The 13,986-nt window shown below is 40.6% G+C and overlaps 1 protein-coding gene across 18 annotated transcripts in view; it reads right to left on the bottom strand.

Annotated features, from left to right (window-relative positions):
* NTRK2 (neurotrophic receptor tyrosine kinase 2) overlaps nt 1-13,986 on the bottom strand; it is a 358,176-nt gene that overhangs the window by 323,284 nt on the left and 20,906 nt on the right. For all 18 annotated transcript variants that reach the window (XM_016961053.4, XM_054658057.2, XM_063787833.1 and 15 more), the window contains 2 exons: nt 582-656; nt 396-467 (listed from right to left, as the gene is read on the bottom strand). In XM_016961053.4, coding sequence (XP_016816542.1) covers nt 396-467; nt 582-656 — 147 coding nt within the window. The remainder of the gene's footprint in view (nt 1-395; nt 468-581; nt 657-13,986) is intronic.

Raw genomic sequence — 13,986 nt, 5'->3', positions numbered from 1 at the left:
TATTTCCCTATAAAGGCCAAGGCCAAGTCAGCTTCTTTCGATTCCACTAGTTTGATGTCTTCCAGGGAGTATGTAATTATTCCAAGGAAGAAAATCAAGAACTCTGTGCAAGGACACAGTTTTCACATCAGACTCCTTGCTGCTAGCCTATTGCTCTGTCCAAGATGGAACTGGCCCAGAAATTCATGAAAGGGAATAAACAGCCTGTTCTAAGTACCCCTCTGAAGCTATTCAAAAAATCAAACAAAATCAGAGCTAATGTTTCTAAGCTATTATCACAGCTATACTAACTTTAAAAAGGGAGGTTTCAAGTTGGAAAAGAAGGAAAATAAACAGAGGGGGGAAATATTGAATAAAATGGGTCCTGGGAAGCAAAAGAATCAATCTCTACTTACATGTGCTGCAGGTTGCTGTTTTTCAGAAATGCTTTATGAGCCACAAATTTTAATCCAGAATCCACAATTGTCCTGTGAAAACACATAATTTCATGCACATTAGAACGAACCAGTGAATGCCTGCCTGACCAGAGCAGACAACAGGAAAAGTCTCTGAGATAATGTGCCCTGGTCCTGAGTACTCACAGATTTCTCAGTCCCACATAAGCTTCAACATCATCTTCGTTGATGATTTCTAACCTTTTCTGGTTTGCGATGAAACTGTAATAAAGCAGAGAGTGAATCGCAGTGACTCAGAATGTAGGCAGCAGCACCATGAAGAACTCCCATCCACCTCACCCAGGTGTCCAAGGTGCTCCCTCCACACCCCTCTGAGCCTTGCCATTTTTTTAAATACGGCAGTAGAGCAAAACTGAGCATGACTGAGCAGAAACCATGACTGACCACGTTTCATGGTCAATAACCCATGCACTGGGTTTCATTTCTCCTCGTGTTTCATCACTCTTTCACCCAACAATTTCACTTTTCTTTCCCTTTCGGAGTATCACCAGTGTACATAGGTGAAAACACCGTGGAAATGCATCTACTCCTCTCAAAGGTGTTTCCACTCTTACGGTGAGAGCCGCAGAGATGCTGCTGTCATCACTGCACAAGAAAAGTCACATATTTCCCCACATTTCAAGAGAGACAGCCACTCCCTCCTTTACCTCCTAAAATACTAAGGTGCGTTTGCCCTACCCCTTCCTCTTTTCTCTCTATTTTCCTGGCCCAGCATCTCCTCCTTCTGCCTTTGTCAGTAACAATATCAATCTTTCCTTTGATGAACCACATTTCACAAACCCCATATGGCCTTAGCGCATTCTCCGTGGGAAGCTCCTCCCTCCCCCACCCCCTAAGCCCTCCAATATAGGGGTGAATAGAGAGAAAACTCCATCCCTTTGGCCACATTGGTGGGCTTAGAGATGTGCACATGATCTCAATTACACCAAGAGGAGTCTTCCCCGAGATTAAATAAATGAATGCTGGGGAAGAGAGAGTCTCTGTCTTTCTCTGGGATCATAGCTGAAGGATGGCACAGGCCTGGGGCTTCCATGGGGAAATTTTCTGCTACAAGGAAATAGACTGTCCAAGAATGAAGTCAGTCCACAGAAAGAAGCAGAGCTAAAGAGACAGAACTCTAAAAATACCACTTGAGCCTTTAGATACAACTGTCTCTGAGGCTAGATGTCACTAACCTAAGTTAATCTTAAGTTCTATCATTTGCAATCAGTAAAGTCCCTAGTGATCCAAAAAAATAGCTATTAAAACCATCATCATGGAATTTCCTATACTCTACCCTGTACTACAGTTATTTAAGTACCTGTCTATTCAGTTTTCTTAGATCACAATGTCTTTGAGATAGTTAGATCTGTTTTATAATTCTTAATATGCATCACAGCACCTGGCTCAGTACCCAGTACAAGGTAGGTACTCAAAGGATGGATGGATGGATGGATGGACGGACGGATGGACAGATGGAGAAAAGATGAACTGCACTTGGAGTTACAAAGGCATTACAAGAAATTATGCCAGGAGGAAATCTCCCCTTTCTTTTTGAAAAAATTTAAGATATATAACATATTCCAATTAAGACACTGAAAACAAATATGTAGCCCTGCTGTTAACAATGTGAGTTAAAATGAAAAAAATATTAAATGATGGGGAGGAACATACAGCATCTATAGGTCCCCCATTGTGTGAAAGAAAATGATGACAAGCTGTATAGTAAGGGTTTGGGCACCTCTTTTTAGAAAATAAATTTTAAAAATAAAAATCAGTAGATTCTCTGAGAAGACAAAATTACACCAAAGAGAAATACTTTTAAAAGCATCCACACAAACATTGTCCCCTGTTACATAAAAAACCAGCCTCCAAGATAGAACGGCGACTTCTGAAAAAATTGTTGGTTGTCCCTGATACCCAGGGCCTGGCACACTTAATAAATGTGCAGGAAGCTTTCGTTCCCTTCTCTCCTCCCACCACACATAGAAGAAAGAAACATTTTAAGACTTGAAAGGAATGCTCAATTTTTAACATCAAATGTTTCAGAGTTATCATACTTTAGATACATTTTTGCAAGATTTTTCACCAACATTTTCAATAGAGACCACAGTGACCTCACTCTTCTAAATGATCTCACAATAAGAACTGCATTCTAAAGAGCCCTGAATTTTAATACTTTTTCTCATGCAACTGACAGCAAAAAGGATAGATAATGTGGGCGAGTTTTCCTCTGGAGTCACAATCCAGACTTCCAGGCAAGCCTGTCCCCTCCTACCAGCTGTGTAAGCATGAGGCCTGTCACTGTCCTGAAGTCATTGAGAGTTCTTCCTCACTCTTTTCCTGGATTATCCTTGCATCCTCCATGCTCACAACAAGGGCCTGGAACTCAATGGGGACTTTATTATGATCTGCACAAGGCACTCATCTTTAACTTTTTGTTACTTATGCCCTTTCTTTTCATTTTTCATCAGACATTTAATTTATAAACTCCCCGGTTTTATTCAATAGAATACAACGAACCAGCAAATAAAAATGGAAGGCATAGAGGAGAGAAAGACAGGGGTAGAGATGTCAATGGATTGCACAAAACTATGTGGGAAAAAAAAGAAAAAAGACAATTTAAAAATAAAAATAAATAAAAAATAAAGAGATATCAACGGAGCCCGGAATTCAGTTTAGAAATGCATACACTCGTTAGAAAAAAAACACACACACACACATAAGCTTAATTCTATGCTTTCTAGTCACCAGTGTCCAAGAAAGGAGATGAGGATAAATTTGGTCAATGGTAAATTCACAGTATTCATGAGATGAAAATGAGCCAATTAAGCAAAGCACCACTATTCTGAAATCTAAGACCAGACAGGAAATTTTGCTGAAAACCATTCAAAAGCACCATCAAAAGAAGTTATGAAAAATGGTCACTAGAGAATACTCTTCTACTGTGGAGGCAAGAATGCCCTGGATAAATAAATACATTTTTCTTCTTGTCAAGATGGAAAGGCCAACAGAAGAGCTGGATTACAAGTTTAGCAAGGGCCAGGAGCAGTGGCTCACGCCTGTAATCCTAGCACTTTGGGAGGCCGAGTCGGGCGGATCACGAGGTCAGGAGATTGAGACCATCCTGGCTAACATGGTGAAACCCCGTCTCAACTAAAAATACAAAAAATTAGCCAGGCGTGGTGGCGGGTACCTGTAGTCCCAGCTACTCAGGAGGCTGAGGCAGGAGAATAGTGTGAACCCGGGAGGTGGAGCTTGACATGAGCCGAGATCACGCCACTGCACTCCAGCCTGGGCAACAGTGCGAGACTCCGTCTCAAAAAAAAAAAAAATTTTTTTCAGCAAGGGCTCCTCTAGTAGTAGATCCTAAGAATTTCCCCTCATAAGCTACTACGTGTAGTCATGTCCACAATATAGATGCTAGCTACAAACTGCTCAGGAAATCTACCCCCTAAAAAACTCTCCTTAGCTACCACTAAGTGAAGAATCAAATCATAGGGTTAGAAAAGAAGCCAGTAAGGTGAATAACAGGGAATTCACAGAGGGAAAACTTCGGTGGCCAAGAAACATGAAAAGTTGCTTATCTCCCAAGAAATGTGAAATGTAAATTAAAATAACAATGACATATTATTCCTCTCCCACTAGATTGACAAAATGTTTAAAGTCTAACAATGTAAAACATTTCTATGGATGTGATGAAATTTCTCTGAAATTGTTGGAGGAAGTGTAAATTGTTATAACTACTTTGAAAAGCACTTGGCCTGTATCTTGGAAAATTATAAATCAGAACCCTTCAGGGCCCAGCAATTCTATTCCAGGTATCCATCCAAGAGAAGTTCTCACATATGGACTCAAGAAGAGTCATTGTAATATGATCAGTAGAATATTACAACATTCATTGTCATAGAGTCAAAAGCTGGAACAACCCGAGTGCCCATCCATAAAGAAATAGACATTGTTTAAAATAAGGTGTGATATATATATATATATATATATTAGATTAAATCAGATCTACATATCTGAACAGAAAGACACTGCTATGCGAAGTGAGAAAGAAGATAAGCAAAATTGTATACTGATATGTACATGTAATATAAAACAATCTGTGTGAACTTTTAAAAATACACAAAAAATAATACCACATAGTGTTCACAGTCAAGTAGATATGCGAAGTATAGAAAGATGATTCCAAGGAAGGTGGCCTTGGGAAAGGAGAATGGGTCTGGGGTTACACACACACACACACACACATACACAGAAACTATTTATACCATTTATGTTATTAAACTGCTAAACTATTTTATTAAAAGAAAAAATAGTTTAAAAATATTCAACTATCATTTCTGAATGTAATTATATAAAGTTATTATGTCATTATACTTTTTTGAATTTTTAAAATTTATGAAGAAAAAAGAAAAGAAAGAGACAGCAAGCAAGAAAGGATGGGAGGGAGAGAGGGAAAGAAAGAGAGACAGAGACTGCAACAACCATACAAAGGAAATAACTGCAGGAAAGCCAGACCCCAGGGTTTCTCAGTGACTCAGTGGACAAACACACCTGAGCTCAAGTTCTTGGTTCCCTGGACCACCCAAACAGCAAACAGCTAACAGCTTTCTTTCCCTGCCCCACAGCCTCCAGATGGAAACAGAAGACCAAGGTGTGTGCTGCGCTGCCCCCTCCTGGTGACTTCCACCTGCCTCCAGGAGGATCTCCACAGCCCTGGCCTCTCCTGCTCTCTGCCTCAGGGCAACTGATCCCAAAGGTACAGGGTCAGGAAGGAGAGAGGAAGTGCCAGGTCAGGGCCACTGACAGGTGGGCAGCAGGCTCTTTCCCAGAAAACCACTCCCCACTGCCCCTGTTAAAGTGCAGTGACACTGTGGGCTCTTCACCGAGTCAAGCTCTGCTTAATAAAACACATCTCCAAAAAGGGTGCCATTCCCTCAAGGGAGCAGTGGGAAGGCCCAGAATTGTGGCACACACCCCTACCAGGAGATTTCTCTCCATGACAACCTCAAACTCCTCTAACCTAGGCCCACTGCTCTAGAAAGCTTAGGCCCAGGGGCTTCCAAGCACAGCCCCTCCGCCCCCAGAGCCCATGTCCCCGCACTTGCCTCACAGGAATCTCACATGAGGTCCACGGAGTTTTCATCTTCTCAGAAAATTGAGCTTCCCTCCACCCCCCAGCCTGCAGACGTTGCTTGCATGCTCTCTTAGGCAAGTCAGCGGCCCTTAAATAGTGACCAAGAGGCATGGTGAATTCGGATTTTTTGTTTAATTTGGTACTCCTTAGGAATTTCTCTCACCTCCTCAGTCCCTCAGGGTCCCTGGCCCTCAACCTTTATTAATAATCTGCCAGGAATCATTGGTGGCCTTCAACCATCCTGTTCTGCCCAGAATGTGCCTTCCTCCCTTACCAAGTCCATATACAGGACTCTTGCTAGGACCTCATATTATGAGGGCAGTTTTTGCTGTTATTTTTTGCACATTTACTACATCCCAAGGTCATTAACTATTGCCCTAAAGATTGGATCTTATATGATAGAGTCTTATCAATGTACTAATCTAAATCTATCCCAGGACCCTCCAAGACTGCTTGAGTGATTTGTAGACACAACACCAAAAATGCTTTTTCCAATCAGAACATTTTTATTCCATCGGTTGGCATGCAGTTTTAGCATTTATTGCACTTGTAAGTTTGCAATTAAGAATTAGAGCAATGGGAGGTACTCTTTGTACCCTCAATTTTATTTTTCTATGAGTCTACCTGACCCCATAACTGAATTGCTAGCTCCTCATCTCATCTCACTGATCTCCGTTTCCTAACACAGAGCTGATGCTCAAGGAATGTCTGCTCACTTAGGGCACCCAAACTGATCCTCCACCTGGAGTTTATCACCGTCATAGGACACAGCTTCACTTCTCATGCAGAAAACAAGCAAACAAAGGAAAGACAATAACAGAAGGGGGTGGAAAGCTGATTTGGGACCCCAAATTTGTCCAATCTAAAAGCTAATTTAGATTACAAGAACACAACATATTCAAACCAACTACTTATTTACTTATTTATTTAAGTGATAAAAACCAGCTAGCCACAGTGGCTCACACCTGTAATCCTAGTACTTTGGGAGGCCAAGGCAGGAGGCTTGAGTCCAGGAGTTCGAGACCAGCTTGGGCAACATAGTAATACCCTGTCTACACAAAATTTAAAAATTAGCTGGGCATGGTGGCAGGTGCCTGTGGTCCCAGCTGCTTGGGAGACTGAGGTGGGAGGATCACTTGAGTCCAAGAAGTTAAGGCTACAGTGAGCCATGATAGCGCCACTGCACTCCAGCCTGGGTGACAGAGCAAGATCTTGTCTAAAATAATAATAATAATTGCCCTCAGCAGATAAGCATTCATTTGCCACAGAACCCCAACATGTGAGGAATGTAAGACTAGAAATGGCCTCCATGATTCTTCAAATCCAGCAATTCTTTATCTTGAAGGAGATGATGCTCTAAGGAGAGACAGTGGACACTGCCACAGGATATGATGAGCCAAAAAGAAAAGGTTTTAAGAAGAAGTACATGCACTTGCCCTGTGAGGGCACAGTGGAAGGAACTACAAAAATTATTGGAAATATATATTTATTTATATATATTTAAATAATTGGGCAGGTCAGTGAAGGCTTAAAAGGAGAAAGGGCATTGAGCTCAAGCTTTGAAGAGTGATCGGAAAGTGGATAGATAAAGAATTAGAACATAAACACAGTACATGCTATTTGTCATCTTGTTTTGTGTTGTCACCAAATCTTCTCCAGTCTCAATTTGACATTCAGGACCTTTACTAAGACATTTTTCTGAGGGTAAAGAATTTCCTCTTCTTTGGCTTAACAGAAAGCTTATAGCTGGCTTTTTGGAAAATAAGAGAAAAGAGGTAATTTTAGAGAAAATTCACAGAAATACTTTTGACTTACAGGTTCCTGGAAAGGGTCCTCATTACATTTTAAAAGGTTTCACATTTGCTTTAACAACCTATCAAATAATTCCTCTAGGTAATCTCTTCAAGCAACAAGGAGTAGTATCTAATGCATCTTGTCTTTAAGCATATTAGCTTAATAGTGGTATTACTCAAAAGAAAAATTCCCCTTTAGCCTAGACTTTATTACCTGAACTGTACTTTGGCAACACATCAAAATGAAATGGAAGCAGCTGTGAATATTTCAAATTGTGACTCTTCAAAGTGGAATCGTTTCCTGCTACCCCATCCTCCCTCCTTATAGATAGATCAATAAAATAGATACATAGATAGATAGAAGTTTTTTGTTGTTTATGGTTTTTTTTTTTTTTTTTTTTTTTGAGACGGAGTCTCACTCTGTCGCCCAGGCTGGAGTGCAGTGGCGCGATCTCGGCTCACTGCAAGCTCCACCTCCTGGGTTCATGCCATTCTCCTGCCTCAGCCTCTCGAGTAGCTGGGACTACAGGCACCCACCACGACGCCCAGCTAATTTTTGTATTTTTAGTAGAGACGGGGTTTCACCGTGTTAGCCAGGATGGTCTCCATCTCCCGACCTCGTGATCCACCCGCCTTGGTCTCCCGAAGTGATGCCATTACAGGCGTGAGCCACCGCGCCCGGCCAATAGATAGATTTTTATCAAATCTAATCTATCAATCAATCTATCTATCATCTCCAGATGATATCTATCAATCTATCATCTCCAGATGATATCTATCAATCTATCTATCATCTCCAGATGATATCTATCAATCTATCATCTCTAGATAGGCAGATGATAGATAGATGATTGATTGATAGATTAGATTTGATAAAAGTAGATAGAACTCAAATTCCCAGGCTTACAGCCACGGCTTTTCAACTATGACAGGATTCTCTCTGCTCTAATGTTTCTTTCATAGGGAGTAGAATAATCCTTCTCTTAAAAAAAAATTCCCTTGGTCCCTGGGTTCACAGCTAGCCAGTTTCAGTTTCTCAGCAAAAATGCTGAGAAAGAGTTTTGAAAGTCAGTCCCTGAGCAGGTGCAGGTGATACGGAAGATGAGACTCTCAGTCTGTGTCTCTATTCTTGAGGGGGTATGCACCCCAACTGTGAGGACGTGAATGGAAAGAACGCTAAATGAGCAAGCCCAAAATCTAAATTTGAAGAGCTTACTACTGCATGCTGTTGAGCAGTGGCATTTTCAGCTTTCAGTTTCTTTTTGGCCATGAGCTTTGAAGTAGCACCAGTAACTCCCTCTTTATGGAGTGCTAACTGGTGTTAGCCAGAAGGCTACCCAGGGACTGTCTCGTAACAAAATAATGCTACCAGGAGAGTTCTATGATTGTTCCCATTTTTCAGAAGACAAAACTGGGGCCTCGCCATGCCAGTTCACTTCCCCTAAGTCACACAGCTGCCAAAACAGGATTTGAACCCAGATGTACCTGCCTCTGAAGTCTGAGCCCATAGCCACTGTACCACGCTCTAGGACTGGGGACTTGTAAATCCAGCACCTTCACGATAAATAATTTCTAGAGTTTTTGCACAATGGACCTTTACAAATAATCACGGCCCAAACACAGCAGTCAATGGAAAAGAACAGGGATACTTTTTAGGATGATGTCCTGTATTATATTTACATAGAGCAACAATAGGAGATAAATAAGAAATCTTCAGATTCTTACACAATGCCATCCTCTGAAAACTGCAGCTTATTAGAACAGCCCAAATACTCTGGGCATTTACAAATTTGAGTGCCTGGGAAATAATTGGTAGTGTAGGATGAGGACTAAACATACTGCACTAGCTTCACCTCTTACTGGCTATGACCTGAGACAAGTCCCTACGCCTCAGTTTCCTTGTCTGCAAAATGCAGTAACGACAGTAACTGCCTCCTAGGGTTGTTGGGAAAATTAGAAAACCAGACTGCACATAGAATTTCAATTAATGCTAATTATTATTTAAAATGAACAGACCAGGTTCAAGGCCTGGCTTGGTTACTAACTAGCTGGTGAGCTTAATGTCACCCAGCCTCTAGTGCAAGAGGAAATTTGAATTGATAATATCTCATGTCTCTTCAATATATAAATTATGAGAAAAAATCTTCAAAATATTATAAAGAAAAAAATTACACTGTGTATTTCTGAGTGTTTCTATAGCATTTTTCTTATCTGTTCCCACCAATATGGTGATTTCCAACAGGGACCACCAAAATTTATGATGAGAAAATCATGAGAAAAAGAAAAACTTAACATTTTCTTTCTTCATAAAACATATAGGTCTCTATAACGAAAGGATAACTTTAATTTAACTTATTGCCATAGCCCTAAATGCAAGTTTAAGACTGGATCTCAGCCTACAAGTAGCATGATGGATAAATCTTAGCAACTGATGATCAGCCAGAGGTCACAGTCAAAAGCACGTGGTCTGGATCTGACCAACAAGGGTGCTTTATTTTTTAGAAAATTTTAGTCACTAACATTTGAGATTGAAAATTTTCACATTTAAAAAGTTTTGAATTTCCATGTTGTCTTAAGAAAACAGAAGGTCCATGAAACTGAACCAGCATCTCCTCCTGGCAACCACGAGCTGTGCTGCCCCTGGGTTGTTCGGAGCACATTTCCAATTGGTTCCATCCTGAGCAACTTCCGATCTTTCACTGGCCCATGGAAAGATTTTATGACACCTGATTTAATTCTTGCTCATAAGAGACTTTAATGCTCCAACTAATCTCCTACATGAATAGGAGATGTGTAGAGCTCCCATGCATAGCAATCTCTAAAATGAACCTCATCAAATAAATGCTACCAGGAGACTAGCACACAGAAACTGTATGTAAACCCTGGGCACGGTGGCTCACGCCTGTAATCCCAGCACTTTGGGGGGCCAAGGTGGGCAGATCACCTGAGGTCAGGAGTTCGAGACCAGCCTGAGCAACATGGAGAAACCCCGTCTCTACTAAAAATACAAAATTAGCCAGGTGGGTAGCACATGCCTGTAATCCCTGCTTTCAGGAGGCTGAGGCAGGAGAATCCTTGAACCTGAGAGGCAGAGGTTACAGTGAGCCAAAATTGTGCCATTGGATTCCAGCCTGGGAGGCAAAGTGAGACTCTGTCTCAAAAAAAAAAAAAAAAAAAGAAAGAAAGAAAAAGAAAAAAAGAAAAGAAAAGAAACTGTGTGTAAAATGACACAGAAACTACAATTAAAAATTGACAATGTCTTTAAGTTACTTTTACCTGTTCTGGAAACTTTGCAAACTTCTGTTGTTAAAAATGAACTAATACTTGCACAGACATAGCCAAGGTAATTTGATAGTTAGTATAACGGTAAATACAATTCCCAGGAGAAGCAAGGGATGGGTTTTTTTCCGACAATTTTTTTTCTTCCAACGTATTTAATTAATATCATTGTATATTTTACATTAGGTCTCAGATCTTTCATCAGTCACAGTAATCCACAACAGCCGATGGGAAGACAATAACTGAACAGGTACCATGGCACCATTTTACCATATTAAACCATGAAGAGTTCCAGGACAAAAATGACACTGAACTACTCTCCAAAAAATAAAAATGGCTTAAAAATTGACGTTTAAGCCACAGTTTTTATTTGGAGCAGATGTACTCTAACATCGGTCAATATGAAACCATCAGAAACACAAGTCAGCTCATTCAGTGACTTGGGGTGCCCTCTGCAGCTAATTCGTCCTGGCAGGCTCACAAGAGGACCATCTCTCTCAGGGTTGGAGGCACCACGGGAGCCTAAGGGAGCTTTTCCTATGGCTGGGGAGGCCGTCTGGTCACACCTGCTCCTAACAGCTCCTAGGCCAAAACCTTCTCTGCTGCTCTGTGGGGTGGAACTCTGGGATTTCAATCAAGCATTTATCTAAGTTCTGGGGCAGTCACAGGGCTGCTTCCCCCAGGAAGCCTGCATCTCTGCTGGTACCTCTGCAGCTCATCTTCATACTCAGATAGGGTAGCTTCCACCTGAACGAGCACACAGACCAGGCTGCTTGGTCTTTATAAAAGGATGTCAGCCCCCACCATCTGCTTGTTTGGTTTTCAAAGAGAACAGATCTGGCCTTAACCAGCAACAGAGACTAAAATTTTCCAGGCTCTGGTCAAAGGGGACAACTTCAAATCATGTGCAGTCCAGTTTCCATCAAAGCCTGGTTCAGCAAAGGGCATGTAGGAATGGGAGTCTAACATCCTGAGTTGTATCAGTGTTATAATTACAGCCCTGGGATAGGAGATTAAATTCTTGGACAACTTTAGCCTCCTTGCAGAATTGAAGTCCTTGTCACTTCCTCCAACTTTCACTGGCTTTCTCAGGAAGAAGAAAATGAAAGCTACTTCTGGATTTTTCATAAAAACTGTGCGTTACATCACTTATTGTTCCTGCAAAAGAAATTCCTTTTGGAATACACTGCCAGACAAATCTGTGTTCCTGTGGAATTAGTAGGCATTCTCCTTCCTAATAATGAGTTTCTCTTTTCACTGCCAGGAAGTTGGGGACAAATGTTGCACTCAGTTACAGCAACTATGCCAACCATTAGGGTTAGTTGGAGTTCTTGTCTTTAATTCTTTCATCCCTCATTTTTACCTTATTAATTTTATTGTATAAAATAATTAAAATTCAAATAGTTATTCAAATACTGATGAAAAACTGATTGTGACAGTTTTAACATTCATTCCATAAAAATTAAATGGTCTTTATGTACAATATGCTGACACTATAGAATTACTCTATACTAGTTGTTTTCAAGAAATGGGTTAGTAAGTAGTTTCATCTATGATTTATTAAAATTTCAGAGTGAATGCTCATTAAAAAGTAAAATCTTGAAACTTCAATCTAACATATAAATTATCATTTTTTTTATTTTTTATTTTGAGATGGAGTCTCACGCTGTCGCCCAGGCTGGAGTGCAGTGGCGTGATCTTGGCTCACTGCAAGCTCCGCCTCCCAGGTTCACACCATTCTCCTGCCTCGGCCTCCCAGGTAGCTGGGACCACAGGCGCCTGCCACCACCGGCCACCACGCCCAGCTAATTTTTTTTTTTTGTAATAAATTATCATTTTTTAAAATGTCTTTTCCTCTTTCCCTGTTCTTTCAGGCCAATACATTTCCCATTTATGACTCTTGAAGAAGAATCTCCAGTGATTCGCCTGGACTGTAAGAATTCTAAAAAGCATTCAAGTCAGCACGAATCACAGCAGAACACAGTTTTGAAAGCTCTTGGCCTCCAGTCAGGACAAATCATTTCACATGAAGAAAATTTTTGGAACTAATACTTCTTCTCCAGCTTCAGGATAGGTCAAGCACGGCAAAGAGAAAAATGAGCATAATGTCAAGAGAGAAGAATGATTCCAGTGGTAAAATTTTAGGATCTCTATGAAGGTCTGTTTTGATATTGGCACAATTTTTCAGCCAACATTTATAGGCTATGGGAGTAAGGAAAGGGAGTGAAATTCAGGGACACTTCCCATTTTATCTTCAGCATTTCACTTCTCATGTTAACCTTCAGTCATTTTTATAGATGGCTAGAGATTACTTTCTTTGGAGTTAAACTGCAAAGATGCTAGTGGAAAGAAATTCCAATCATAGTGGTTGTGTAAGGCCACAATAAGTAAGTTATTTTGCAAAAGGAAAGCATGAATAGCTGTAAAAGTCCTAAACAAATATCTTATTTAAAAAAAAGCTTTTAATTCAAGGGATATATTACTGTTCAAAAAGATGTACATTTTTGAGGTACCTAGAACAGTCAAATTCATAGAGACAGAAAGTAGAATGGTGGTTGCCAGGCACTAGTGGGAGGTAAGGTTATGGGGGGTCATGGTTTGAAGGGTACAGAGTTTCAATTATTCCAGGTGTAAAGAGTTCTGGAAATGGATGGTGGTGATGGTTACACAACACGTGGATGTACTGAGCATCACTGAAATATGAACTTAAAAATGGTTAAAATGGCAAACTTTATGTCATGTGTGTTTCACTACAATTCTTTTTTTAAAAAAAGGATAAGATGTCTATGTTTTAAAGGCCTTACAACTAAAGAGTGAAAAGGACAGTTAAAAGAGAAAATGGAGAAAAATAAAAGAGAAAATGACTGACAATCCCAGAGTCCAGGAGGACTGTTAATAAACAACCTGATGAATAAAATAGACCAGGACCATCGAAGAAACCAAAGTCACAGAACAAAGACAATGACCTGAATAACAGTCATGAAATCTCACTTGTGATTGCTCAGCACACGAATGGTTAATGTCCCAATCAGCTAAGCACACCAGGTCCTACAGGATGAGAGTAATGCACAGATAAGCCAAAGGGCATGCAAAGGTTGCCATAAGGGAACCAGCGCCATTTACATCTGTCCTTTTAGCCTCAGGCTGTTCAGTGTCATGCTCAAGGCAGAGTCTTTTGCTTTTCAGTCCTCCCAACCTCACAGAGCAGTTTCCTCTGAATCATATTTGAAGATAGCTCCACACATGCGCACACATATAAGCTAACAGCAGAGTGCAAACTGTGTGTCAGGCACTGTTATAAGCATTCTACATGCATCAGCTCACTTTAACCTCACAG

Source organism: Pan troglodytes, chromosome 11 (assembly GCF_028858775.2).
Source record: "Pan troglodytes isolate AG18354 chromosome 11, NHGRI_mPanTro3-v2.0_pri, whole genome shotgun sequence".
In the NCBI taxonomy this organism is placed as follows: Eukaryota; Metazoa; Chordata; class Mammalia; order Primates; family Hominidae; genus Pan; species Pan troglodytes.
This window is presented reverse-complemented; position numbering and strand designations above follow the sequence as displayed.